The following is a 26,101-nucleotide window of genomic DNA, read 5'->3' on the forward strand; positions in this document are numbered from 1 at the left end:
TTACAGGAGCAAGTAAAATAATTGCACCAAGAATCGTCGTAAGATGCAAGTATTTTTAAATGGACCTTACGATACGATACTTGTATGCATATTTATCCAATTTACTTTTTAGTCTGTAAACAAATAAATGTACGGAACGTTCATTGAATCGTTCGTGAATTCTTCGGCATATTAACCTATTTGACACGTGAACACAACGTCGTGTCATAAACGGGTTACTAGGGTTAGAGACATGTAGACACGTTTTTCAATCGTGTCATTAACATGTATAATCCAACCCATTTAACATGTTTATTACTTGAACCCGTTTACCTAAAATACTAACATGTATTACTTAGCTTCTTGTTACACTAGGTGTTATGGTGGGATGGAGAGCGCCACTCCGTGCCACCTTACCCCACCTTCATCCATTTTCACCATAGCACAAATCAAGCCCTACTATCTGCCATTTCTTTCTGCCTCTTGCACGCGAAAGTGGCGAAACTATTAACGCCCAATAGGGCATAAAAGTGTGGGGTCCATTTCCATTTCAACCAATCATCCTTTTTTGTTTTTTATTTGTTTTATTACTTTGGTTAACTAATTTCTCTTTATAACACTTGTTTGTTTTTTGAATAGTCATTTAATTTCACTCTGTGGCGGATCTAAATGAAAATCTTATGGATAACTTTTAATTTTATTTTTTTTTTATCATATTTCATATAATGCAAATGAAAATGGCGTAAAGAATAGTCTACTAACATATTCCTATAATAAAGATTAAATGTTATAACTTTTGTTGTTTCATCGTTGTTATCGTGTTTGTGTTACTTAATTACAGCCATAAAGTTGGAACAAAAGAGTCGTTTTCATACACAACAAATAAACACAAGTAACACAAGTTCACTAAACTTCTAGAAGCAACAAAATTGATATAGGTTTATTTATTATTCTTTCGAAAACTTCAAATTTAATACTTCCTTTTACCAATATTGAATATTGGCTAACCTCATTAGTCAAATTAGATACAACTAACACTAAATAACTTTATTAGTAATTAACTCAATTCCAAAAATTACTAGCAAATCCGGAATGTAACACAATTTGTTGCTTGATATGTATGTTAATAATATTTTTCTTATGCGTACAATAGAGTCGAGTATCTATATATAAAGATCTAAGAGACCCGAGAGCCCGTTTAAAAAAGTGTTAAAAGTGTAGTGGATTGGTATCTCACTACATAACCAATTCACTTGGTTACTCTAGGTTGGCCTAAAACTTTTGCAGTTTTTCATCTACCCTAACACCGGTTTACATACGGCTTACCCATAAAGCTCTTGGCCCCTTTGTGTAATGGTGCTTAACACCCTTGACGCCCCTTGTATTGATGAGATTGCCTTGAGCGTTATACTATTACACTTGGTCTAATAATCTTGTTTGAAGATGTCTTAAAAACTAACTGAACCTACATATTTTATTTGAATTATTAACATTACTATTCGAGTAGTCGTGTATCGAAACAACCCCCTAGTCCAAATGTGGGTACCGGTACTTGTACCTCCACCGAAGGGAATAATTCAGGAAAGTAATGGTACCATACAATTCCGAAACCTCAAAAGTCATTATCAAATTGATAACCGATTCGGTACCTATACGGTAGTTCGATACAATTTGCTCGTGCCTACCCAAATCATTACCACCAAAATTAAATTACTACCCTTTATCAAACGAATATATGACCAAATGACATCAACTTTAGCAAATAGTAACTAGAAAATATGTATATTTAAAAAATAATCTACATTAAAAGACCACATCACTCCCTCAAAAGCCAAAGCATAGAACAAAAATCAAGTACAAAAAATATAATCTTATTACACAATCAAACCAGAAAGGAAAAAAATAATAAAATAAAAAATAACCCAAAAACCGAACCATGAACACCCTTACTCATTACCGTCCATACACTCGTCTAGTCCTCACCGACATCGGCCTCCTCGTCAAATCTAGTTGTTGCATCTTCACCTCTTCCTCAAATCCTGTTTCAATCTCCACTTGTTTTGATGATAAATAATCACTAACCTCATCTTTAATCTCATTGTCACTTTCATCAAAAACCACATTGTCTTTCATTTCTAGTTTCGATTTTTCCAGGTTGGAATCAAGTACTTTTCTTGGCCGAGAATTGGGGCTGTCGGGATTATCAGACCCAAAAGATCGTGATCTCGACAGCTCCACTGCGGCCCTAGCGGCGGCTGCTGCATAGGCCGCAGATTCAAACGCGGCCTGTGCAGCGTCCTCTACATCCCTATATTTCTTTTTCCCCTTTCTAGATTCAGGAAAACTCAACACTTCATCAACCAAATCGTTTGTAGTCCCGCTTTTCGTTGATTCTTCTTCAACCACCGGAGACGAATCTTCTAGTTTTAAAACAACACCGTTCTCGGCTGCGATCTCGTTTAAAATCTTCATTCGGGTTTCTAAACTCGATTGTCGCGGGGATAGTTTTTGTATCATCTAAAACCATCAACAACTTGATTAATTTTAAATCTTTAACATAAAAAAACACAAATTAATCTGATACAATATGATATGATATAATATGATATGATTAATAATATTTCTTACTCGGGTGTTAACTCCGGAATAACTTCGTAACTCCATAGCACCTTGCGCGAAGTCCTTACCGTAACGAGACGTGAGGATTTCCCGGACCTCTTGAAGCTCCGGGAACTCCCCGCATCTCGGAGCGGCATATAGCAAGCTTGATACCGCTTCTTTTAGCTCATCTGGACAATCCCTGAATTAAATTTGCACAAAATGTTAAAAAAAAGTTTAAGGAATTAAAAGTACCAAACAAATAATTTGTTAATTTTTAATTTTCCAGATTCCGTCATAAATCAGTTAGTGATTACTGACGAAATTAGTCAACGGGTAACCTACCTTTAGTGTTACCCGTTTGTCAATTTGCGAAAAATGTTAAAAGTTTTAGAAACAAACACTACTAAACAAATAAGTTCCACCGTCATAATACAGTCTAAAATTTTAGATTCTTCTCAAACTTATATATCGTCGAGAAAACTAGGTTATTATTGACAGAATTCGTTTGCCGGTAAATAACCGTCAATGTAAACTTACAAAATATGTTAAAAAATTTACCGACTAACAGTGATATAAAATGAGTATCCTATATGAAACTTGGGAACTTTTTCATTTTACCTTAACTAAAAACAAAATGTTAAAAAAAATAAAAAAACACTACTAAATAAATGAGTATCAGAAACCTTTTGAAATTTAAGAATATCTTCTTAACTTCATCATATTTCATAAAAATTAATTTCGTAAGTGATACAGACGGAGTTTATCCGTCTGTAACCAACCATCGATGATACTTACTTGTTTAATTTAGTAAATAGTAGTGTAATATAATTATATAAATTACAAAGTACATACTTTTCTTTTTCTATAAGATTAACCATCTGCAATAGTAAATGACAATAACCATCCACCATCACCAACACATCTAACATGTTCTGCTCCTTGATCACTTGATCAACCTGTTAAAAATATCTAGTTAACATAACCGAATTAACCGATAAACAGAAATTGTAACAAAAATAAAATAAATAGTACCCGAAGAAGCGCGTGTTCATGATGGTTAAGCTGAAGGAGCTGAATAATATCAGATCGAGCCACCCCCAGTCGCGCGTGACGCTGGTTCTTGAGAACAGCGACACGCGAGACCGCAAGGTTTATGGTGGCTTTGAACTTTGAGGGTTTGAATTTCCGGCCAAGGAGAACATCTAGCTTTCTTCCCATGGTATGAACGGGAAAAAAAGGCTTCAAATATGACGGACGAAATTTGTTGCAAATCTTTTAGGCTTTTATGGAGAAAAATGTTACACATATAGCCCTCAAGTTTTGTTGTTGTAAACAACTTTTTATAAAATGTTACAATTATTTAGGCTTTCATAAATAAATTATTTCATCTGTGATTAGGGCTGTAAACAAACTGAACGTCCGTTTGGTAAGAAGTTTGTTTATGTTTCTTTGTTTAATAAATGAACTGGACATGAATTTTCGTTTGGTTGAGTGTTTGTGAACCGTTTGTTTGTTCGACAAAAGCTTAACGGCCACACACAGACAAGGTCTCGTCTGGTTCGATTTGATTCGATCCGTTTATGGTCCTGTTTGCGATGTTTCTCTTATGAGCTGTGAAATGGTGAATACAAGCTGAAGAGGTAGGTCCCAGCAGAGCCCAGTTGGACCCGCAAGACTCACCTTGAACAGGGACGTCTGCGCACTGACCAACTGCTCCAGCAGGACCCACCATGCTCAAAGAACCTTACGCGCAGTACGCCAGCTGTACCCGAAGGGAAAGCCTCCCAATGGTGAAGTACCCCGCCTGTTCCCGCAGCTGCGGATACAAGCCATCAGGGAAGGCTACCCGCACTAACAGCAAGGCTACACGCACAAGGCATTCGTTACTTCAGTAGTCACATGAAGGAATGAGCAAGGCGGGAACACTCCCGCCTAAATGAGCCAGTCCGTATGCTTCTGGAAGGTCTTTCGTACTATACCTACTAAGGTATGGGCGGAACAGACAGTTTGACCAGAGCAGCCCATGAACTAATCACAGGGTGACAGCTCACCGACAACAATACGAGGAGGAGCACCCTCTAGTACTGTTTGTCACTATTAGCCGCTGCCTACTCACCAACCCTTACGATTGGACGTGCGCAGCCTACAGTTGGTGGAACAGTGCGTAGTCGGCAGTAAAGGAACAGTATACAGCCGACCTTATTACTGTTGGCCGTAACCTATCCACCAACCAGCATGGCCTGTGCGTAGTTCACTGTTGGTTGAACAGGAATACTATTCAGCCGGCTGTACCTGCTTGGAAACCTACCTTCGGCTATAAATACTCCAACACCTTGGAATGGTAAGGACATCATCTGATATCTCAATCTTATCTAGCAATCTCTTAATATACACTTATATTCAGAGCAATCTAGTCTGATTCTCACGCTGGAGGGTGGTCACAAGGAGGAACCGCCCCTTCTCAGTGACGAGCTTACGGTGTCTGTTTTGCAGGTCCCCTGAAGAACAACCTTCTCTGCTGGACCTCATCCGTGGGAAACATTACTTAACCCCCAGATTATCTATAATCTGTCCAGGGTTCACTTAGTGTTTCTTCATTGAAGAGGTAGGTCCCAGCAGAGCCCAGTTGGACCCGCAAGACTCACCTTGAACAGGGACGTCTGCGCACTGACCAACTGCTCCAGCAGGACCCACCATGCTCAAAGAACCTTACGCGCAGTACGCCAGCTGTACCCGCAGGGAAAGCCTCCCAATGGTGAAGTACCCCGCCTGTTCCCGCAGCTGCGGATACAAGCCATCAGGGAAGGCTACCCACACTAACAGCAAGGCTACACGCACAAGGCATTCGTTACTTCAGTAGTCACATGAAGGAATGAGCAAGGCGGGAACACTCCCGCCTAAATGAGCCAGTCCGTATGCTTCTGGAAGGTCTTTCGTACTATACCTACTAAGGTATGGGCGGAACAGACAGTTTGACCAGAGCAGCCCATGAACTAATCACAGGGTGACAGCTCACCGACAACAATACGAGGAGGAGCACCCTCTAGTACTGTTTGTCACTATTAGCCGCTGCCTACTCACCAACCCTTACGATGGGACGTGCGCAGCCTACAGTTGGTGGAACAGTGCGTAGTCGGCAGTAAAGGAACAGTATACAGCCGACCTTATTACTGTTGGCCGTAACCTATCCACCAACCAGCATGGCCTGTGCGTAGTCCACTGTTGGTTGAACAGGAATACTATTCAGCCGGCTGTACCTGCTTGGAAACCTACCTTCGGCTATAAATACTCCAACACCTTGGAATGGTAAGGACATCATCTGATATCTCAATCTTATCTAGCAATCTCTTAATATACACTTATATTCAGAGCAATCTAGTCTGATTCTCACGCCGGAGGGTGGTCACAAGGAGGAACCCCCCCCCCTTCTCAGTGACGAGCTTACGGTGTCTGTTTTGCAGGTCCCCTGAAGAACAACCTTCTCTGCTGGACCTCATCCGTGGGAAACATTACTTAACCCCCAGATTATCTATAATCTGTCCAGGGTTCACTTAGTGTTTCTTCATTGGCGCCATCCGTGCATAAAAGCTAGAACTAATTTAGTTTTTTTTAAAGTTTCTGAAGAAATGGTTAACGTTACTCCGGTCCCAAGGCCAGTAACCGACCAAGAAACCCCGGTAACCACAACCCCAGCAACTGGGGGGAACACCGGCGGTTACACAAATCTTACGAACATTACCCCGACTACCCAAGCCGGGGCAAGTGCAGTAAATATTCCACAGGGGTTCACTGATGCCCAGTTGGAAAAACGAACGAGGGCCCCTCGCCAAACATGGGATGCCATCATGACGGCGGCCAAGCGCTTTGCCGAGACGGAGAAGCAACTGGGAAGGGACCTTCCCCAGAGTACACACCTCTACACGCAGAGAACAAGAGAGAACAATGTCCGGATCGCCCGGCAGAACAAAAAGAGGAAGCTAGGTATCTGGCAGTCAAGGGTAAACTTTGACACCTCATCCAGCTCTCGCCCTCTTGTTGGCGGAAGAAATCACACACACCCTTCAAGCCAAAAGCACCGGTGGACGCCACTCACCAAAAGCGTCACGGAGATATTTGCCACTGAAAAGCTACCGTGGCCAAAAGCTCCAGTGATCCGGCACCGACCTAATGCGGATCAGAGCAAATCCTGTGACTTCCACGGGACAAAAGATCACGGTACGGAAGAGTGTACATCCTTGAAGGATATTATTGAAGCATTCGTCAAGGATGGAAGACTGGCACACCTGGTGGCATCAATCAAGAAGGGAGGACGGAACGACAACCGGTACCGAGGCAACGGACGAAAGCCCGTTGACATTAGCATCAACATGGTCCATGGTAACATCAGAGGAAGAAAAAGGCGAACGCCAGAACCATGTGCGTGGAAGGAAGCTGAGGTGCGCTTCCCGCGAGTGCCAGGAGGACCCAGCAAAGAAGGCCCTATCGTCATCAAAAGCCAGCTGGGGCACTACATCACCTCCCGCACTCTTGCTGACAACGGCGCATCGTCGACGGTGATGTACAGGCAGTTCTTCGACAAGCTTGATGACGAAGACAAGGAACGCCTGGAAACGATCTGCGCATCGATGGAAGGGTTTGATGGCAGCACAAACACCCCCCTGGGTATCCTATCTTTCCCTGTAACTCTTACGGATGGGAAACACTCCCGCACAGAAGATGTGGACTTTGTCGTGATGAGGAAGCCACACCACACATACGACATTCTCTTCGGGAGAGACGGGATGGCAAGATTCAACGCCGTGGTATCCTCAGTCCACGGCATGATGGGATGGCCAACAGCTGAGGGTGTAGCGATGATCACCGGCATTCCCCAGGTATGCATCGCATCTGTCTCATCTAAACCCAAACCAAAGATGGCTAAACCAACCATCACCGAACCAGAAAGATGGGCCTTCAACGGCAAGTACCCGGACCAGGCCGTCACCATTGTCCCAACAATTGTTGATCCCACACGCACCTTACTTAAGCGCTTATTACAAAGGAACGCCGACATCTTCGCGTGGACACCAGCTGACATGACTGGTGTACCCCGGAGTAAGGCAGAGCATAAGCTCAAATGCGATCCGGCTGTCACGCCGATCGTACAAAAGCGCAGAGTAATGGGGCCAGAACAAACTAACGCGTGTAGAACCCAAGTTAAGGAACTCCTTGACGCAGGCATCGTACGCGTTAGTAGATATCAAACTTGGGTTGCAAATCCCGTTATGGTACCGAAGAATGACAAACAATGGCGCATGTGCATAGATTTCAAAGATTTGAACAAAGCATGCCCCAAAGATTGTTATCCGTTACCTGAAATTGATCTTAAGGTGGATTCGTTGGCACCATTCCGCCTTAAATGCTTCCTGGACGCGTAAAAGGGGTACCATCAAATCCACATGGCCGTTGATGATCAGGACAAAACCGCTTTTCGGACGCCCGATGGCACATTTTGTTATCAAATGATGCCATTCGGACTTAAGAATGCCGGGTCCACATACCAACGTCTGATGGACAAAGAGTTTCATTCCCAAATTGGGAGGAACTTGGAAGTCTACATGGATGACTTGGTCATCAAAAGCCCTGACCCAGAAGCGATGTTGAAAGACATCGAAGAAACTTTCAACACGCTCAGGAAGATAAACATGAAGCTCAACCCGAGCAAGTGTGCCTTTGGAATGGAAGAAGGGAAGTTCTTGGGGGTCATCGTCACTAAAGATGGCTTCAGAGCGAACCCTGAAAAGGTCGAAGCCATTATCAAAATGGAATCACCTACTACCATCAAACAGGCTCAGACACTTAATGGACGACTAGTGGCACTTAATCGCTTTTTGGCAAACCACGCGGATAAGTCGTTTCCATTCGTGTCAACATTGAGAAACTGTTTAAAGAAAACGCACTTCCGCTGGACACCTGAAGCGGAAGCAGCTTTTCAGGAGATTCGGTCACGCTTGATCGAACTCCCAACGCTGACAGCACCAAAAGCGGGAGAGGAATTAATCCTATACCTTTCCGCAACTGATAGAGCAACCGGGGCAGTCCTGCTAGTAGAACGAAAAGGCATCCAGATGCCAATCTACTATGTTAGCCGTGTCCTAACAGACGTAGAAACCCGGTACTCTACCCTAGAAAAATTAGTCTTAGCACTAATACACGCTTCACGCAGGCTAAGACGATATTTCCAGGGTCACCCAATCACCATTCTCTCAAACTTCAAACTTGCAAACGATCTAGGCAAACCCGAGTTATCGGGACGCCTAGCCAAATGGGCAATTGAGTTGGGGGAATACGCGATAAAGTATAAGCCAAGACCAGCCATAAAAGGCCAGGTTCTGGCCGACTTTATTGCAGAAGTGCCTGCATCGCGGGAAAAAGAGTGCCAGGAAGAGGCTCAACCCTCTCCAGCACAAGACATCAATGATGTCTGGCGACTCTACACTGATGGAGCAGCCAGTAACGAGGGTTCAGGCGTAGGGCTAAAGCTAACCAACCCAGCAGGCCAAGAATACACTTACGCTATTCGACTGGATTTTCCAAGTACGAATAACGAAGCCGAATATGAGGCATTCTTGGCTGGGCTGAGAATTGCGCGTAAGATGGGGGTGAAAAACTTGGAAGCCCACGTGGATTCCATGTTGGTAGCCAATCAAATCAACGGGACGTACACGGCCGTGAACGACACAATGGCCCTGTACCTCGCATAAGCAAAATCCCTTATGCGCGATTTCAATGGCTGCAAAGTCATACACGTCAAGCGAAGTGAAAACAAATCTGCGGATGCGTTAAGCAAGCTTGCATCATTAGCCTTCACCCACTTAGGAAAGGATATCCGCATTGAACTCCTCGAGACACCATCGGTCCCGCACAAGGAAATTTGTGTCATCCAAACAGGCACGGAAACGTGGATGACACCAATAATAAAATACCTTGCGACAGGTACACTACCGGAGTCCAAAACACAGGCAAGAAAACTACGCTGTAAAGCAATGAATTATCAACTCATCGATGACATCCTTTACAGACGTAACTTTCTTGGCCCACTCTTAAGATGCGTGGACAACCAAGATGCTGACTACCTCCTAAGGGAAGTACACGAAGGCATCTGTGGAGTACACGCAGGCCCCCGCGCTGTTGTTGCCAAGCTAAACAACGCGGGATACTTTTGGCCGGGGATGCATACGGATGCACTGGCATACATCAGAAAATGCAGGTCTTGCCAGCTTTACGCACCCAACACGCACCGCCCGAAGAATGAACTTGTTCCAGTCACTTCTTCATGGCCATTTCAGAAGTGGGCCATCGATGTGACAGGCCCATTTCCTACAGCAGCAGGAAATGTTCAGTTCCTAGTGGTAGCCATCGACTACTTCACCAAGTGGATAGAAGCAAAACCTTTAGCCCAAACAACCGCGAAACATATCAAAAAATTTATTTGGGAATTTATTATTTGTCGTTTTGGACTTCCACAGAATTTGGTGAGCGATAACGGCACCAACTTTGCTGACAAGAAGCTACAACAGTGGCTGAAAGAACTTCAAATCACTCACACCTTTACCTCAGTGGCACACCCGCAAGGTAATGGTGAGGTGGAAAGAGCAAATAAGAGCATCGTCGAAGGCATAAAGAAAAGACTATTGGAACACCGATCCGGCTGGGTGGACGAGCTTCCGCACGTCCTTTGGGCAAACAGAACGCTGAAGAAGGCCAGTACGGGAGAAACCCCGTTCAGCCTCACTTATGGTACTGAAGCCATGGTCCCGGTCGAAATTGGTTTACCCTCACCAAGGGTCTTGATTCAGCCAGAAGACAATGATGCGGAAAGACGGTTAGATCTTATGCTAACCGAGGAACGCAGAGACTTAGCCGCAGTGCGTGAAGAGAACTACAAGCGACAAATGCAAAAGTACTACAACACGCGGGTAAAACTCTGCAACTTCAAAGTAGGAGACTACATACTGCGTAACAACGAGGCTTCGAACTAAGAACGCCCAGGAAAGCTGGCCCCGGTCTGGGAAGGGCCATACATTATCAAAGAAGTCCTGGGAAAGGGCGCATACCGGCTCGAAAGGCTCGATGGCACTCCCATCCCAAGAACATGGAATGGAGCTCAATTACGCAAATGTTATATGTAGATCAATTCCAAAACTTGTAAAGAAAAGGCCTAGAGCCACTTCTAATGGAAATGATTCTCCTTTCATAATGTGTTAACTTTACCTTTATACTTATGAACTTCCCACACTGGTGCCGGTATTCACCGCATGAATGGGGAAGAAGTAAGTCGTTACGTGTGGAAGGCGGCAAAACCCGCATAAACACAACGTTAAAAATAAGGAAAACCTACACGCAGGTCAGATGTAAGTAAAGTTTAGCCATCCTTGTAAGTGCAAGTGACGGTCTTACCCGCACAATCACGAACAAGGAAGCAAAACTTCAACCAATCATCTACCACGTTCAAAGGTTATCCTAAAAAGGATAAGGAAAACCTACACGCAGGTCAGATATGGGTAAAGTTTAGCCATCCTACTAAGTGCAAGTGACGGTCATACCCGCACAATCACGAAAGAGGAAGCAAAACTTCACACCTATTATCTACCACGTTCAAAGGTTAACTTATCCTCAAAAGATGAGGAAAACCTACACGCAGGTCAGATGGTAAAGTTTAGCCATCCTACTACGTGCAAGTGACGGTCCTACCCGCACAATCACGGAAGAGGAAGCAAAACTTCACACCTATCTACCACGTTCAAAGGTTAACTTATTCTAAACACTTGGAAAATTGCTAATTTAAACTAAAGTATGCAAGTCATAACGTTTATAAAGCAAGGAATCCAATGAAAGAAGCGGTCTTAGCCGCACAAAGATTTGTATTTCATAAATATTCGTTACAAGAATGGCCGGGTAACTACCCGCCTACAAGAAAGTAAATCTATACAAACTAAATCTATCCTAGCAGCGGGAAGGGATCTTCAGGATCAGGCTTCAGGGCCACTTCCACTTGGACCAGCGCCGTCAGTAGAGCGTGGCTGTTCAAGGAAAGCCTAAGGATAGCTAGCCCATCATCAGCAGCAGCAACTTCATTCACCTTCTCCACCACCGGATGCGGGAAGGCAGCATACTGGTTCACTGCTTGGTCATAAGCAGCTTCAGTATCCACATTATACAAAGGGAAGTTGGAAGGCGGGACGCCTTTCTCAACGAACCCTAGACCAAGCAGGAAGCCGGCCCGTTCCCCATCCTCGTGAGAAGCGTTGAGGGCTGCGCTCATAGCATCGTCATAAGATGTCTCTGAGAAGACCCGATGCACAACCTACATAAGAAAATATACAAGTGTCAACACCCTTTCTATTTACAAAGAAGAGCGTAAAGACATGAAAGTTTACCTGAGACAACGCTTCTCGAAGAAGCCATTCCTTGGCAGCCAGAGCTTCTTGGAGGGCAGCTTGAGCTTCGTTACGGGCGCGTTCGGCTTCACTCTTGTTAAGGTTGGCAAGCAACACTTCTTTAGCCGCAGCCTCTTCGACGCCCTTTAGCTTTCGCTCAGTATGGTCAAGCACCCCCCTCTGGTCCAAGATCTCCTGGAGCTTTTTGGCGTCTTCCATCGCCAAGGCATCATGAGCCTGCTGGAGAGCCTCTAATTTGGCTTTAAGTTCTTCATTCTCCACGCGCAGAGGCTCAGCAACAGCTTCAGCCTTGGTGGCCCTCTCGGTTGCGTTCCTCGCAGTTTCCTTAGCCACCCGAAGCTGTTCATTAACAGCTTGGGCAGCCTTGGAACGGGCCTCGAGTCGAGCCTGAACTTCAACCTCGAGGGCCTTGAAGGCCTTCTCCTTCTCCGCAGCCACTGCGGCAAGTTTTTGGTTCTCCTCCCGGACAGCCCGCGCCTGAGCTACTTCCTTGAGGCGAGCTGCTTTTAACTTGTCGTTTTCACGACAAAGCAGCTCGACGCGCGGCTGCATCCGGGCCAGGAGAACCCAAAGCTCATTGGTTAGTCTACCCTCCTGGTAGCTAGCCATGGCTTCCCCCAACGCACCACTGGGAGCAGCGTGACGAGCCCATTCCACGCACTCCACAGGGGTGCGAAGGGTTGTTCCTCGGCGAATGTTCCATCGTGGAACATACACTTCATTGGAATCCGACACTGCAAAAAACACAAAGCAGTTAGGAAAAGATGATAAAATATATATGTATAAAATGGGCCAGAAGAACCCTACGCACCTGTAGGGTCAATAACGGGCCGATAGCCGCCGAACCCATCACCTGAACCCAAAGGAAATCCATCCAAGAGGTCAGGCAGATGGGAAGGTGGCAAAGATTGGCGGGAAGCCCCATACGTACCTGAGGGACCGGCCGTCGTGGCCGATGGCGGGGGCATGGTAGCAGCCGCCGTGGTCGCCGCCGCGGTCGCTGCCGCGGAATCCGCAGCAATGGTAACCGCCGGCTCGGTGAATGATGCTGTAAAAATCGCACTCACAGCCGGCGGTGAAGTCATCTCGGCTGGAACAGTCGGCTCAAAGGAGTGAGCAACTGATCCAGTGGAAGCAGGCGCAGGCGCCTGGGTCGACGCCTCAGGTAGGCTGACCAAGCCTACCGTCATTGGCGGAGAGGTACTACTCGGCCCTTCACCCTGGAATGCGCCAACATCCACGCCTGCGTAAAGAAGAAAAGTGTTAAAAGACTAAGGATTAAGCTATGAAGATAAAAGCTAAAGGAAAGTTGTACTTACGGGTTTTCTTGAGCCTAAAGGTACGGAGAGGCGGGGACGGACCCGATGGAGCCGGCCTCTTTGCGCCCGTCACCGTCGTCTTCTTTGGCTCTCCGGAGGTGACAGTCGCAACCTCCGGAGCGGTGGTCTTATCACCACCGGGATTCCCCGCCACCTCTTCGCTCTCGGTCTCCGAATCAGACCGAGGCGCTGGATCGGCAGTGGAGGCCTTCTCCTTCCCCTTCCCGCCGGCAGCCTTCTTCTTCCGCACCAACGGAGGACCATCTGCGGATTCCTCATCAGAACATACGATTAGAGGAATTCCAGCAGAGGTTTCAACATTGAGGGGTCGAGGGTCGAAGAGCGCCTTACCTGGCCGACGGGCGCTAAGGATCTCATGGCCTAGCGGATAGACCTCCACGAACCGATCCGCCGTTTGTTCTAGGATGGGCAACTCGTTCTCGTCTAGAGCACGAGTACCCATCCGGGCGGGACCATCAGCCTCCCGCGGATTAAGGAGCGACTGCAGGTCGTTCCCCTCTGAAATAAACAGGAAAGAAGTTAGAAGAAAATCAAAATCAACAAAAGGGAAAAAGGCATACCGTAAGGAACAGAGTTCGAACCGTATTCGAGGACGATTAGAATCTTGCGCGCATCAGCCTCCTTCCACACCCGGCTCATCCCCAGCATCACCATCCCGGACTCCGAAAACCGGTAAACCGGAGATTGGACCCGAGATATCTTGGCAAACCATTTCGCCTCCTGGTAGCTGGAGGCGTGAAGGCTGGGAAGTGCCTGCCCGTTCTTGAATTTCATGGCAATGGGGATGGAGCGGGCGGATATGAAGAAGAACTCCCTCTTCCACGCGCGAAGACTGCGCTCGGTCGCGCAGATCTTTAAACCCTTAATCCGGGTTGTCAATGTGTACCACCCCTGGATGCACCTCCAAGTGTAGAAGGTCATCAGGCGGTCAACATAGGGCTCAACGCCCAGTATCCGGCACACCCACTCAAAGTGGCGAATCTTGGTGATCGCCATGGGGTGCAACTCGGTCAAATGAACACCGTGCCTCTCAAGGACACGGTAAACAAACTTTGTCAACGGGAACCTAAGATTCCCATAGACAAAGAATGCAGCATAAACCCCGATCTTGCCTCTGGGGGCATCGTATACCGTCTGGTAGGGTTCAGGAAACTCAGGCTCGAGAGACTCGAGCATGAACTTCCTGACGACGTACCGATATAGATCGCCAGGCAGAGCACACTGGCACTCACCAGCAGTACTCTTGTCATCAGCTGTAGAATCGATATCACGAGACATCTTGTAAAAGAAGAGAACGATTTCGGGAGAATGCTTGCCTGAAAAGGATGAGTATTCGCCGGAAACCGCTTAAAAAGATGAAGAGAAGAGTGAAAGTGTGGATTACAAAGAACCCTCTCCCCCTTTATATACTAATCGCAATTAATGCGATGAAATTAATGCGGAAGAGAGAGAAAACGAAGGTGCAATGAAACTATGACACGTGGCAAAAAGCAAGCTGGCAACAGCTGTTGACAGGACGCATACCATTAATTTCGCGGCCACGCGCCCGAAAAATCGCGCCCACGCGCCTGAAAAAGCGTCAGGAATGACCATGTACTGTCACGTCACCATAACTTCCTGCACGTCCTGACACAGTCAGAAGAAACCGTCGCACGACGTTTCAGAGGTTTGGACTGTTCTTATCCTTTCACCAACTCTTGGAATTTCAAAATTCAAAATTCGAAAAGATTCAAAAGTGAGCGGGAAAATACCCCTTACCTTGGCAATCAAGTAACCATAAGATGGATGCGGGTACAGTGTTAAGGCAAAACCCTTCACATACCTAGCACCCGCAGGGAATTGAAGCCAAGAATAACTTGGCAACCAAGTAACCGTCAGACGGATGCGGGTACAGTGTCAAGGCAAAACCCTTCACATACTTAGCACCCGCAGGGAATTGACGCCAGGAATACCTTGGAAGTAAAGTAACCGTAAGACGAGTGTGGGTACAGTGTCAAGGCAAAACCCTTCACGTACTTAGCACTCTGCAGGGAATTCAAACCAAGAAGGATCTTCTGGGCCATGCTTGCGGAAACGTGAATAACATTCCCGCACGACGGGAACGTCGAGAACTATATTGTTTGAAACTCCAAGATGGAATTGGTGGTTTTAGCATAATTGATCACTATGTCGAAAACCACCAAGACCACATGGAGAATCCACACAAGTGGGACTCAACGCTCCTGACGTGCGAGGAGGTTACAAACCTACCCGCTTCACACCCAAAGATCAAGCAGAAAAGTCGGGAATTTCTGCGTGACATCAGGAAAACCGCGGGATGAATCACCACGGAAAACCGAAAAACTAAACCCTTTTCAAAACCCCTTGCTAAGTCCAAAAGTTCACCTCACTTATTAATAATTCATGAGAAGAACATTGGACTGAGGGGACTTGAAGAGGTAGGTCCCAGCAGAGCCCAGTTGGACCCGCAAGACTCACCTTGAACAGGGACGTCTGCGCACTGACCAACTGCTCCAGCAGGACCCACCATGCTCAAAGAACCTTACGCGCAGTACGTCAGCTGTACCCGCAGGGAAAGCCTCCCAATGGTGAAGTACCCCGCCTGTTCCCGCAGCTGCGGATACAAGCCATCAGGGAAGGCTACCCGCACTAACAGCAAGGCTACACGCACAAGGCATTCGTTACTTCAGTAGTCACATGAAGGAATGAGCAAGGCGGGAACACTCCCGCCTAAATGAGCCAGTCCGTATGCTTCTGGAAGGTCTTTCGTACTATACCTACTAAGGTATGGACGGAACAGACAGTTTGACCAGAGCAGCCCATGAACTAATCACAGGGTGACAGCTCACCGACAACAATACGAGGAGGAGCACCCTCTAGTACTGTTTGTCACTATTAGCCGCTGCCTACTCACCAACCCTTACGATGGGACGTGCGCAGCCTACAGTTGGTGGAACAGTGCGTAGTCGGCAGTAAAGGAACAGTATACAGCCGACCTTATTACTGTTGGCCGTAACCTATCCACCAACCAGCATGGCCTGTGCGTAGTCCACTGTTGGTTGAACAGGAATACTATTCAGCCGGCTGTACCTGCTTGGAAACCTACCTTCGGCTATAAATACTCCAACACCTTGGAATGGTAAGGACATCATCTGATATCTCAATCTTATCTAGCAATCTCTTAATATACACTTATATTCAGAGCAATCTAGTCTGATTCTCACGCCGGAGGGTGGTCACAAGGAGGAACCCCCCCTTCTCAGTGACGAGCTTACGGTGTCTGTTTTGCAGGTCCCCTGAAGAACAACCTTCTCTGCTGGACCTCATCCGTGGGAAACATTACTTAACCCCCAGATTATCTATAATCTGTCCAGGGTTCACTTAGTGTTTCTTCACAAGCTTTTAAGTCATACAATTATAAACAATAATTAAAAAAAAGCTGTCGTATAGAGTAAAATTAGTAATAATTGTTTCTAAAACTTAATTAGTGGTTAAGAGGATTGCTGACTTATTCGAATGTGTTATTCTAATGAACTAAACACGCTTAACGTTGACTGGTTATATGTAGTCTGTTAATGGAATCATAAAGAAGTTACCAAGCAGCTCCTTTATCTTATTTCAGTTTTACACAATATCTAAACATGTTTTTATTAATAAATGCATCATTAGTAAACGAGTAAAGAACTAAAGACATGTCTAGACGCGTTATTGGCATTTCCTTGCAAAGGAAGAGTTGTTGTCGGTCAACTTATGATTCACAAGTTCAATCTCCATTTATCAAATATTTACACTTTGTGTCCCTATACTTTCATATTCACTCATTTTGGGATTAGTTTGCTACTTGTTATGCTAGTAAACAATATATATACTATTTAAGATAAGTTAGCAAAAAGGGTATATTGTTATATAGTATTATTTATAAGAAAATAAAAACAAATAAAAGAAGATATAGTTATGGTTTAAGGGTTTAGATAAGAGCATTCACTAACACCTCCTCTAAAAGATGTGAGTGTGTACTTCATTTTTTTATAGAATGAGTGTAAGTGGTAGTGAATGAAGTAGAGAGAAAATGTTACTGTTCATGAGTAAATTTGAAGAAACACCTTTCATACTCTAATTTTTTTTTAATATTTGTTGAAATTGTTTGTGAGTCGAGAAGAAAGAAAATGTCATGACAAATTTAATTGAAAACGAGAGATAAAAGATAGTAATTTGAGTGTAATAATAGAGTTGGAGATAGATAACCAGCTAAGAATGCTCTAGATCTTCTTACAATAAAAATTAAAAATACAGATTATTAATTGTTTTTTTTTAAATCTTCTTACAGTAATTTTTAATGTTTTAGACTTTTAGCTAATATTGTTGATAGTAGAGTGTTGGTAAGGTTTTATAAGTTTACCACTAAATATTACTATAAAGAATACAAAGGGTGTTAGTAATAATTTTCATATTTAAATGTACAAGTATAAAATATAACTTATTATCTTAAAACGAAGAAAAGGACCTCTAATATATGTCTAAATCATCCTTTACAATTTTCTTCGATATTATTGGATTATAGCAACATTATTCATGATTATAATAATAGTTTTCCCACATCCAATGAGGTTAATCTGTCTATCTCAACTGAAAATATGTAAATAACATGAAAAGGAAAGGTAATATATATCGAATCAGTACAAAACAATTTAAGTCCAAGTCATAGAAGATAATGGGAAGCAACAAATGTAGGTGTGCATATCCTTCTACAGCGGCGTAGTTAGACATTTTTTTCTTTGAGTTCAAAAATTTCTAAGGGATGAACGATCAATTATCTGTCCAGTTCGGTTAAGTGGTTTGGGTCAATAACATAATAAAAATAGCAAAAAATCAAATTAAAATGTAAAAAATTAGTGTTATGGCTTAACAAGTTATTATTTATAATTGAAATGTGGATTAAGATTCGTTGTTAAGGTTACTAAGAGTTCAGTGTAAAGGTTTCTAGTATTGATGCGATGTTAAATTACATGATTATATAACTATTAAATTCGTTTGATGATAATAAAGTATTTCTTTCGTTTTTCGTACTTAAATAATTGTGAATTTGACTTGGGCTATGATGTTATTGATATACATATATGAGCCTCAAAAAAATTGAATCCTATCTTTCACAATGACAAACAATTTGAGTACGAGCATAGGCATTTGTTTCTTGTACTCTTCTTCCAGTAGCTTGAGTCAAACTTACCCTCAATATGTGAAAGTACCGGATGTAAATCAAAGTAGAGTGATGATGTGACAAATTTAATAAAAAAGAATAGATACATACAATTAAAACCAGAGCTGTGGTTGGATTAGCACAATCGAAAACTTATTTTTTCATTTCAAACGATTTGTTACGTTTAGTTACTATATTAATAGAGAGAGAGAGAGAGAGTGAGTGAGAGGTATTTATTTTCAAACTAATTTTGTATTAAAAATTCTAAGAACCGTATAACAGAGGTGTGCCTTTTGCTTTAGACAATAATAAATAAACCTCTAACGTTGACGCACGTTGTAATGCCTTATACAGAAAAGTGTATAAGTATAAAAGTGCATTAAAGCTTATTACGATATTGAATTAAATCTAGGAATTGAACACAACATTCTAATTAGACGCACATCTGCCTTTTTAAGAAAAAAATAGTAATTTTTTTAATAATATTGCAAGACACATGTCTACATAAAATGCAAAAAATGAAAGATCTAATGGTATAAATCTAAAAAAAAGTGAAATATATTATAGATTTTTAGATAAACAAGTGTTAGGAACCCAGTTTAAATTTAAGTCCCTAACTTACAAGTCATGGGGTTATCATTGTACTACTTGTGTATATGATTTCAAACTATTGTGAAGCATAGATGTAATTTTGCATTCAGCAAGTTGGGACCAAATTTGTAATATGTCACATGAACAATCCGTGTAACTGTAGCTAAATAACTGTAGCAAAAAAATAAAAATAATATATTCAAATTCAATGTTTAGGTCGAATCGGACTGAAAATTAGAAATTTAAATTCGATTCGAAAACCGAATTCGAAATTCGAATCAAATGTTTTATACATGTTTATTTTGATTTTTTTAATTTAAAGTGAACACACCCACCCCACAACTTATTCCTTAATTCCCGACCTTAAAAAAACAAACATAATTTTTTTTAAAAATTTACATATTCATTTGAGAGAGAGAGAGAGAGAGAGAGAGAGGCCAAGAGGATCAAAACTACAAGAACCAATGTGGCATTACTTGGGCCTAAATGGAGTAACACTGGGCTTTGTATTGGACTAGTAGGAGATGGTATCATTACATAAAATAGTTAGGAAATAAAATGATCAACGTGCATCAAAATTTGATGATCAAATATATGTCCCATATTTTGTTAGTTTAGTTCTAGCTAAACAATTCTTTTTTCTTGTACCATCGTAAAGCCACGTTTCCATGTAGTCAGTTAGGGTTGAATTAGTCACGCATGAAAGTTGCTTTTTGTTATTTTTAGTTGCTTTTCACGTTTCCATGTTTCCTATTTTTAGTTATTAGTCTTGCACGTTTTCCCATTTTCTAGGTTAGCATGCATTTTCAAGTTCTACAAATTGTACTAGCATTTTGTTTGAAATATGAAGAAAAATTTGCAGTAAAACTTATTCTATCTTCTTCTTGTTTTCTTTAGAGTTTAACCCACTTACGGGTATCCATCATACGACGTATACCAAAAGCCCTATAAAAACATAATATATGCACACGTGTAGGACTGGATGGAGAATAGTTTCAAAATATAGGCATACAACAAAGGAGAACTACAATTAATCCATGTCGAAGCCCTTGTGTTCTTTATCACGATTATGTCTTCTTTTCCCGACAGTGTGGTTTATCTCGAGCTTAAAGTTTCAGCTCGATTTAGCATTTGTGGATTGTTATGTAGGTACACACCACTCTCATGGATTGTTTTTATGACCTCTATACACCATGAATAAATCAAATCAAGATTATTATGGTCCCATGGTCAAGATTATAAACTGATATCGATCCTATATTTATACAGACTTTACATCTTATCAATATATTATCACTAAATACAATCTTAAAATAACGTCGGTGTCTTATGCTTTTAGCAATAAGCAAACATGATAATAAGTGTCTATTTGTTAATCCGTAACTATATTTTAAAGTTTTGTATGTTTAAAGAACCATCAACCATGTTGTGACTTTTTGATATTGTTTTGTTAAATATTTTCATTAGTGACAATAACTAATCATGATCCAACGATTTTTCCAACTTTTATTATATTAATTTGAACTTACTTGCCTAGTGCCATTTTAGCATACTTTTAGATAAATGGTGTGCTTTTATGTTTTTGGCTCCCTCCTTTACTTTTCAATAAATTTTTGGTTTAGTATAATACTTTAACAAACAACTAGTTTATAAATAATTATTATTTCACAAGTATTTAAAATCATTACAAGAAGAGTAACGTCCACTTATAAGAAAAAAAAAACCCTAATGTGGTGTTCTTATACATCTAAAGTTAGGCTCGAAACTCAATTTGAAGATTAAATATGTTGCCCGCTTACATGGCTCTTTATTGTAATTGTATCCTCTTATTTTTATTTGAAATGAAAACATTAATTTCTTCGATTAAAAAAAATATGTATTATTTTGTATCCAAAACAAAATTTGAAATTGTAAATATTAACTTATGATCACTACTCAATAAAAGATATACAAATTTAGATAGAAAATTAGAAAGTTACCCCATAAATGTTTGTTTAAAGAAATCAAAATATGACTTATTATTACAATTATAAATAAGTTAAATAATGTTGGTAACTAAAGACATTTTCATATTTTACAAACCTTAGCATGCTTAATGAGTAAAATCCACATACATGACTATGTGTATATTTATTCGTAAGATTATCCATACATGTTAGCATATATTTACACTAATAATAATTGTTAAGAATGTAATTAGGGTTACATGTATAACCTATCTAATGAATTAAACATTTACATTTCATCATTCATGTTATATAACAACTTCTAGTTATGTATATACCATAATTCATCAAATGAAGAAATCAACCAGAAGAAGAGCGAAAAATCCTTTTAACTAAAGAAAACTTGTTAGCTCGGTTTTTGTATATTGTTGCATGTTGAAGTTCTTTTCTAGATATTTCGGCCACCTTTTGATCTCTACGGGTCATTGTAAGGGTTACCCGTTTTTCCATCAAGCTAAACTCCATAGACTCTACTTCACCTATGGTTTGAGAATGTAAATCCGTTATGATATTACGAGTAAAATGATGTATGAGTTAAGATCTGGTGCATTAATATATACGTTCACACGATGGGGATATATTATATCGTATTAGATAAATGTAAAAACACGTTTTAAAGAAAATAAATCTATATAATGCTTTTAACCAAAAGGGTTTTGATTTAGTGGTATCAATATATATAAAATAATCGTGATGTTGAGGATTCGAGTCAATGTAGTGTAAGTATGATCAGATTGTTGTTAAAAAAGAAATTATTTGATGCCATTTAAGTTATTATAACACATTAAAAAAAATATTTAATGCTTTTAAGACTTTGAGAATCGAGGTTATTTATGGGCCTACTGTTTAAATTTCTGACCTCAAATTAACTACAAATTTCTGGCCCCCTATTAAAATTTGTTTTGGTCGGTTTGAAATACATACGGTACGGCTAAGTCTTCGGGTTTAATAATTTTGTAACTGAAACCGTCCGTATAAACTGAACCTGTTGTTTAACATTTATTATTGAGTTTATAAAGTTGTATTTATATATTATATTAGCTTAGAACCCATATAGTATACGAGACGAAAAACATCAATACATAATTTTAAATTTTTATGTATATCTTATAGGTGAAAAAATATATTATATAGACTAATAATCTAAAAATAAAAAATACAAAATATACATAAATAAATTAATATATATATTTGGGTTTTGAAAATACATCAATTACTAAAATATGATTTGACTTCCCTTAAATATTTGATTGAAACAAAATTTACATAATTATTTCAAAATTTCCTAAAACAAAGGATAATTTAAATAAATGTGTTTAGCTAATATTTTCTTCACAAAAATATAATTATATAAACTATACAAGTATTTCATTTGGGTCTTTTCAAAATTTTTGATACTCCGGTGACGTAATTTGGCATGTAAATTTGATGGTTTTAATGAAAATTTTGAGCCGAACCGGTAACTATGAATTTGTAAAAACACAATCCGAACCGGCCAGTTTTCGTGGTTTTACGATTTGACTAGACCCAAAACCGTGATCAAATTACGTTACCAGAAAATCAAGAAATCTTTTAAAAAAATACAACTTACCATTTAATCTTGAGACTATATCAGCAACTCTATCTTGACAATTTTTGCATCGAAAATCAGCTAAAAGAACAACTTCTTGAACCTGTTTTTGCAAAGGTGACATCACCAATAAGGCAATAATTAGTTAGTACCTTAATAAGGCATACCAAAAAACAAAGATATGAACATGTTTAATGAGAAGATTACGAGAGGGAAGGTTAAGGATTCTATGGTGGCAAGTGTGGTTGGAACAATGGCTAATTTGAGTTGTTCATCTTCTTCATTCTGATCATTTACAGCCATATTTATTATTAATTGTTGATATTATTGTTATGTCTCTCTTTGGAAGAGAGAGAGATTAAAAGGTGGGGAAGATGTATGACAAGTTTGGTCAAGATGAAAAGGGAAACATGACTTTGTGAGGATGTATGTATATGTGTGTGAGAAAGAGGATGTATGTATATGTGTGTGAGAGAATGTGTGGTGGACTCTTATTTATTATTTTTGTTTTTCATGTTTCTTTGTTTATTGAAGGTTTCTTAACTTGATATCTGAATTTTTGGGTCGAGTCGGGTTAGGTCGCATTAGATAAATAATGATAACTAATTAACTATTGTTATAACCTGTAATTAAGAGTTATGATAACATTTACGTGCTAATCATGATAACAAAATTAATTTAATGGAGCGTTCAATAACCTTTAGAAAAAGTGAAATAACTAAAGCATTTGATCAACCATATTATGTGATTGGGGTTTTAAGAAGTTGTTTAGGTTGTTGTGAGTGAATGAGAAAGAAAATGTCATGATTTTTTTATAAATTTGAAAAGTTTCTGTCTCATCCTAATTTTTTTCTAGTATTTTTTTAAAGTGATTATGATAGGATAAAAGAAAAGGTAATAATAAAAATATAAAAAATATTGTTTAATTAAACAAAGAAAAACATAATAAATTTCAATATAATTTTATATTTGAAGAGATGTAAGGTGGACACTTAAAACTCTGTAAAAAACCATAATATATCATTAATTACATATAAAATAAAATATTGTGAGTTGGTTTACCTTATATACTTGGTTGGTCCACATATAGCATGTGTGAGTGATGATGTGTATATGTGTGTTCGAAAGAAGATGTGTGTATACGTGTGAGAGAGATGGAGTTAAAAAATCCTTGTAAGGGTTGACAAATACACTTCAATAACATTGGCAACCTCTCATGTACCACCTACTACAATTTTATTGTTTGTATTTTATGTTATTTATATTCGTTTTCTAGATGTAACTAATGATAAAAATTCATTTTGTCAAAGGCTAGATCATATATGTGGTATGTAATTGTTACCAAGTTCAATAAATACACCTCAAAAGTCACTATTAATAAAGGGTAAATAAATCGAATCAACATGGACTAAGTTTTATTTGAGTATGTTACATTTAATTGTCTTGTCTTTTATCATTTTATTATGTTATCTTAACGTTACATCGCTCCTACCCTGTTTTACACGTCGTCTTTCTAATACTTATTTTTCATCTTTCGTCATTTTTTTAAACTTGTTATGTCTGTTTATCAATAAATGAAAATAAACGAGTGCGTGATTCTTATAACGAACAAACATAAATCAGTTTTCTTTCCGGATTTATTTACCCTAATAAAGTTTTGATTCTTGTAGTGACATATATATTATATATGATTTATTTGAGATATGTGTCTATTTTATATCATGTATTGATGCTCCTTCGCCTTAAGTAGTATAAATTAATTGATTTTCAACTTTCTAGTTGGTAATGATGCAATCATGATTTTATTTTATTTATTTTTATTTTTATTTTTTTAATCTTTTTTTTTAATGTAGAATCATGAAGCCATAATATCACAATTCACACACTCATTGTCTCTCTTACAAGTTACAATCTTAGATCACTGATTCCATTGTATCAGCTAAAAGAACAACTTCTTGAACCTGTTTTTGCAAAGATGACATCATCCAAGTAGTACCTTAATTAGACATAACAAAAACAAAGATATACATATGATCAAAATATGAGAAGATGAATAGATTACAAATGTACGTATACACATTAGTAGACATTTGTATGTATATTTATAATTTGAGTTGTTCATCTTTTTCATTCTGTACATTTTTTTCCTATGCTAGTCCTATATCTTTTAATTATTTTGCAAGCTTCAAAATTAGAAACTGAAGTTGTTGAATAATCTATGATCATTAAAATGCAATGAATCGTTGAATTATTTAAAGAAATGTAACTAAAGTATATAATCGAACTTGAACTTACAATCATTTCTTTTCTTCTTTCACTTCGTTTATCAAATACAACGTATATAGATTGATGGGTAAAGTTAAAATACAAAGGGAGACAAAAATGAGGAAAAAACCCCTTAAAAATAAATTCAAAAAAAATAATAAAAAACTCATAACTCAAAATATAAAAAAAAACTAAAATGTTTCCGCCATGATTCCCGTTAAAAAATTAAAAAAAATTGACGAAAAGACACAATGGTGTGATCAAAGACACAATGACGCAAATGAACAAAAAACCCAATTATAGCTAAAAATGACACAATTGATTGCAAAATATAGCATAATACCAAACAAAATATAGCACAATATTGAGTAATATGACACAATATAAAGAAAAAAAGACACAATGTCAAACAAAAAAGACACAAACAATGACAAAAATAAACATAAAACACAATGATAAACAAAAAGACAACTTTTTTCACTTACCATTGTGTTTCTTTATTTTATGAGATAAGAAAGACGGTGGAAACATTTTCGTGTTTTTACTTTTTTCATTTCTTTATTATTTTTTGAGTTATGATTTTTTTTAATATTTTTTAGAGTTTTTTGTGTGGCTACAAATCATTCTCATCATTTTCATTTTTGTTCTCATTTGTAAAATAACTTGACACATACAGTTTAATTATCTATAACGATCTCATGGTTCGGGCAAAATAATAGTTATATATGCTATATATATAAATAAAGAAAAAAAATATTTTGTTGACAAACTACAAACATGCCTCAAGAACATTGCCAACCTCCCAAGTACCACACTACCACCTACTACAATTGTTTTTGTTTGTATTTTACATTAATTATATTCGTTTTGTAGGTGTAACTAATGATAGAGTTCATTCTTGTCAAAGGCTAGATCATAAATTGGTATATTATACACCAAGTTAGAAGAATCTACACCCAAACTTAAAAGGTTAAACAATTGGATGAGCATTTTATTCGTGTTTATTTATTTAAGTTTAACTGAAGAATGTTCAACAAACATATCCTCGGGTTTTACGTGATTAAATTAAATATTATAGATAAGATTTAAAAAAAGAACATTACACCAAATTA

At 39.6% G+C, this 26,101-nt stretch overlaps 2 protein-coding genes across 2 annotated transcripts; both read right to left on the reverse strand.

Annotated features, from left to right (window-relative positions):
- Positions 1–1,889: 1,889 nt before the first annotated feature.
- LOC143624398 (uncharacterized) lies at positions 1,890–3,834 on the reverse strand. Its single transcript, XM_077095068.1, has 4 exons — positions 3,613–3,834; positions 3,433–3,536; positions 2,608–2,779; positions 1,890–2,496 (listed from the first exon to the last, which is right to left on the reverse strand). Exons 1-4 carry the CDS (start codon positions 3,796–3,798, stop codon positions 1,933–1,935), a joined length of 1,026 nt encoding a protein of 341 aa, XP_076951183.1. The 5' UTR covers positions 3,799–3,834; the 3' UTR covers positions 1,890–1,932.
- Positions 3,835–21,316: 17,482 nt separating this feature from the next.
- On the reverse strand, positions 21,317–23,137 carry LOC143624399 (uncharacterized). Its single transcript, XM_077095069.1, has 3 exons — positions 22,932–23,137; positions 22,746–22,827; positions 21,317–21,633 (listed from the first exon to the last, which is right to left on the reverse strand). The coding sequence occupies exons 1-3, from the start codon at positions 23,025–23,027 to the stop codon at positions 21,455–21,457; spliced, it is 357 nt and encodes a 118-aa protein (XP_076951184.1). The 5' UTR covers positions 23,028–23,137; the 3' UTR covers positions 21,317–21,454.
- Positions 23,138–26,101: the final 2,964 nt, after the last annotated feature.

This window comes from Bidens hawaiensis, unplaced genomic scaffold (genome assembly GCF_021521415.1).
Source record: "Bidens hawaiensis isolate Kalapana, Puna unplaced genomic scaffold, B.hawaiensis_p1.1 tig00003781_1, whole genome shotgun sequence".
In the NCBI taxonomy this organism is placed as follows: domain Eukaryota; kingdom Viridiplantae; phylum Streptophyta; class Magnoliopsida; order Asterales; family Asteraceae; genus Bidens; species Bidens hawaiensis.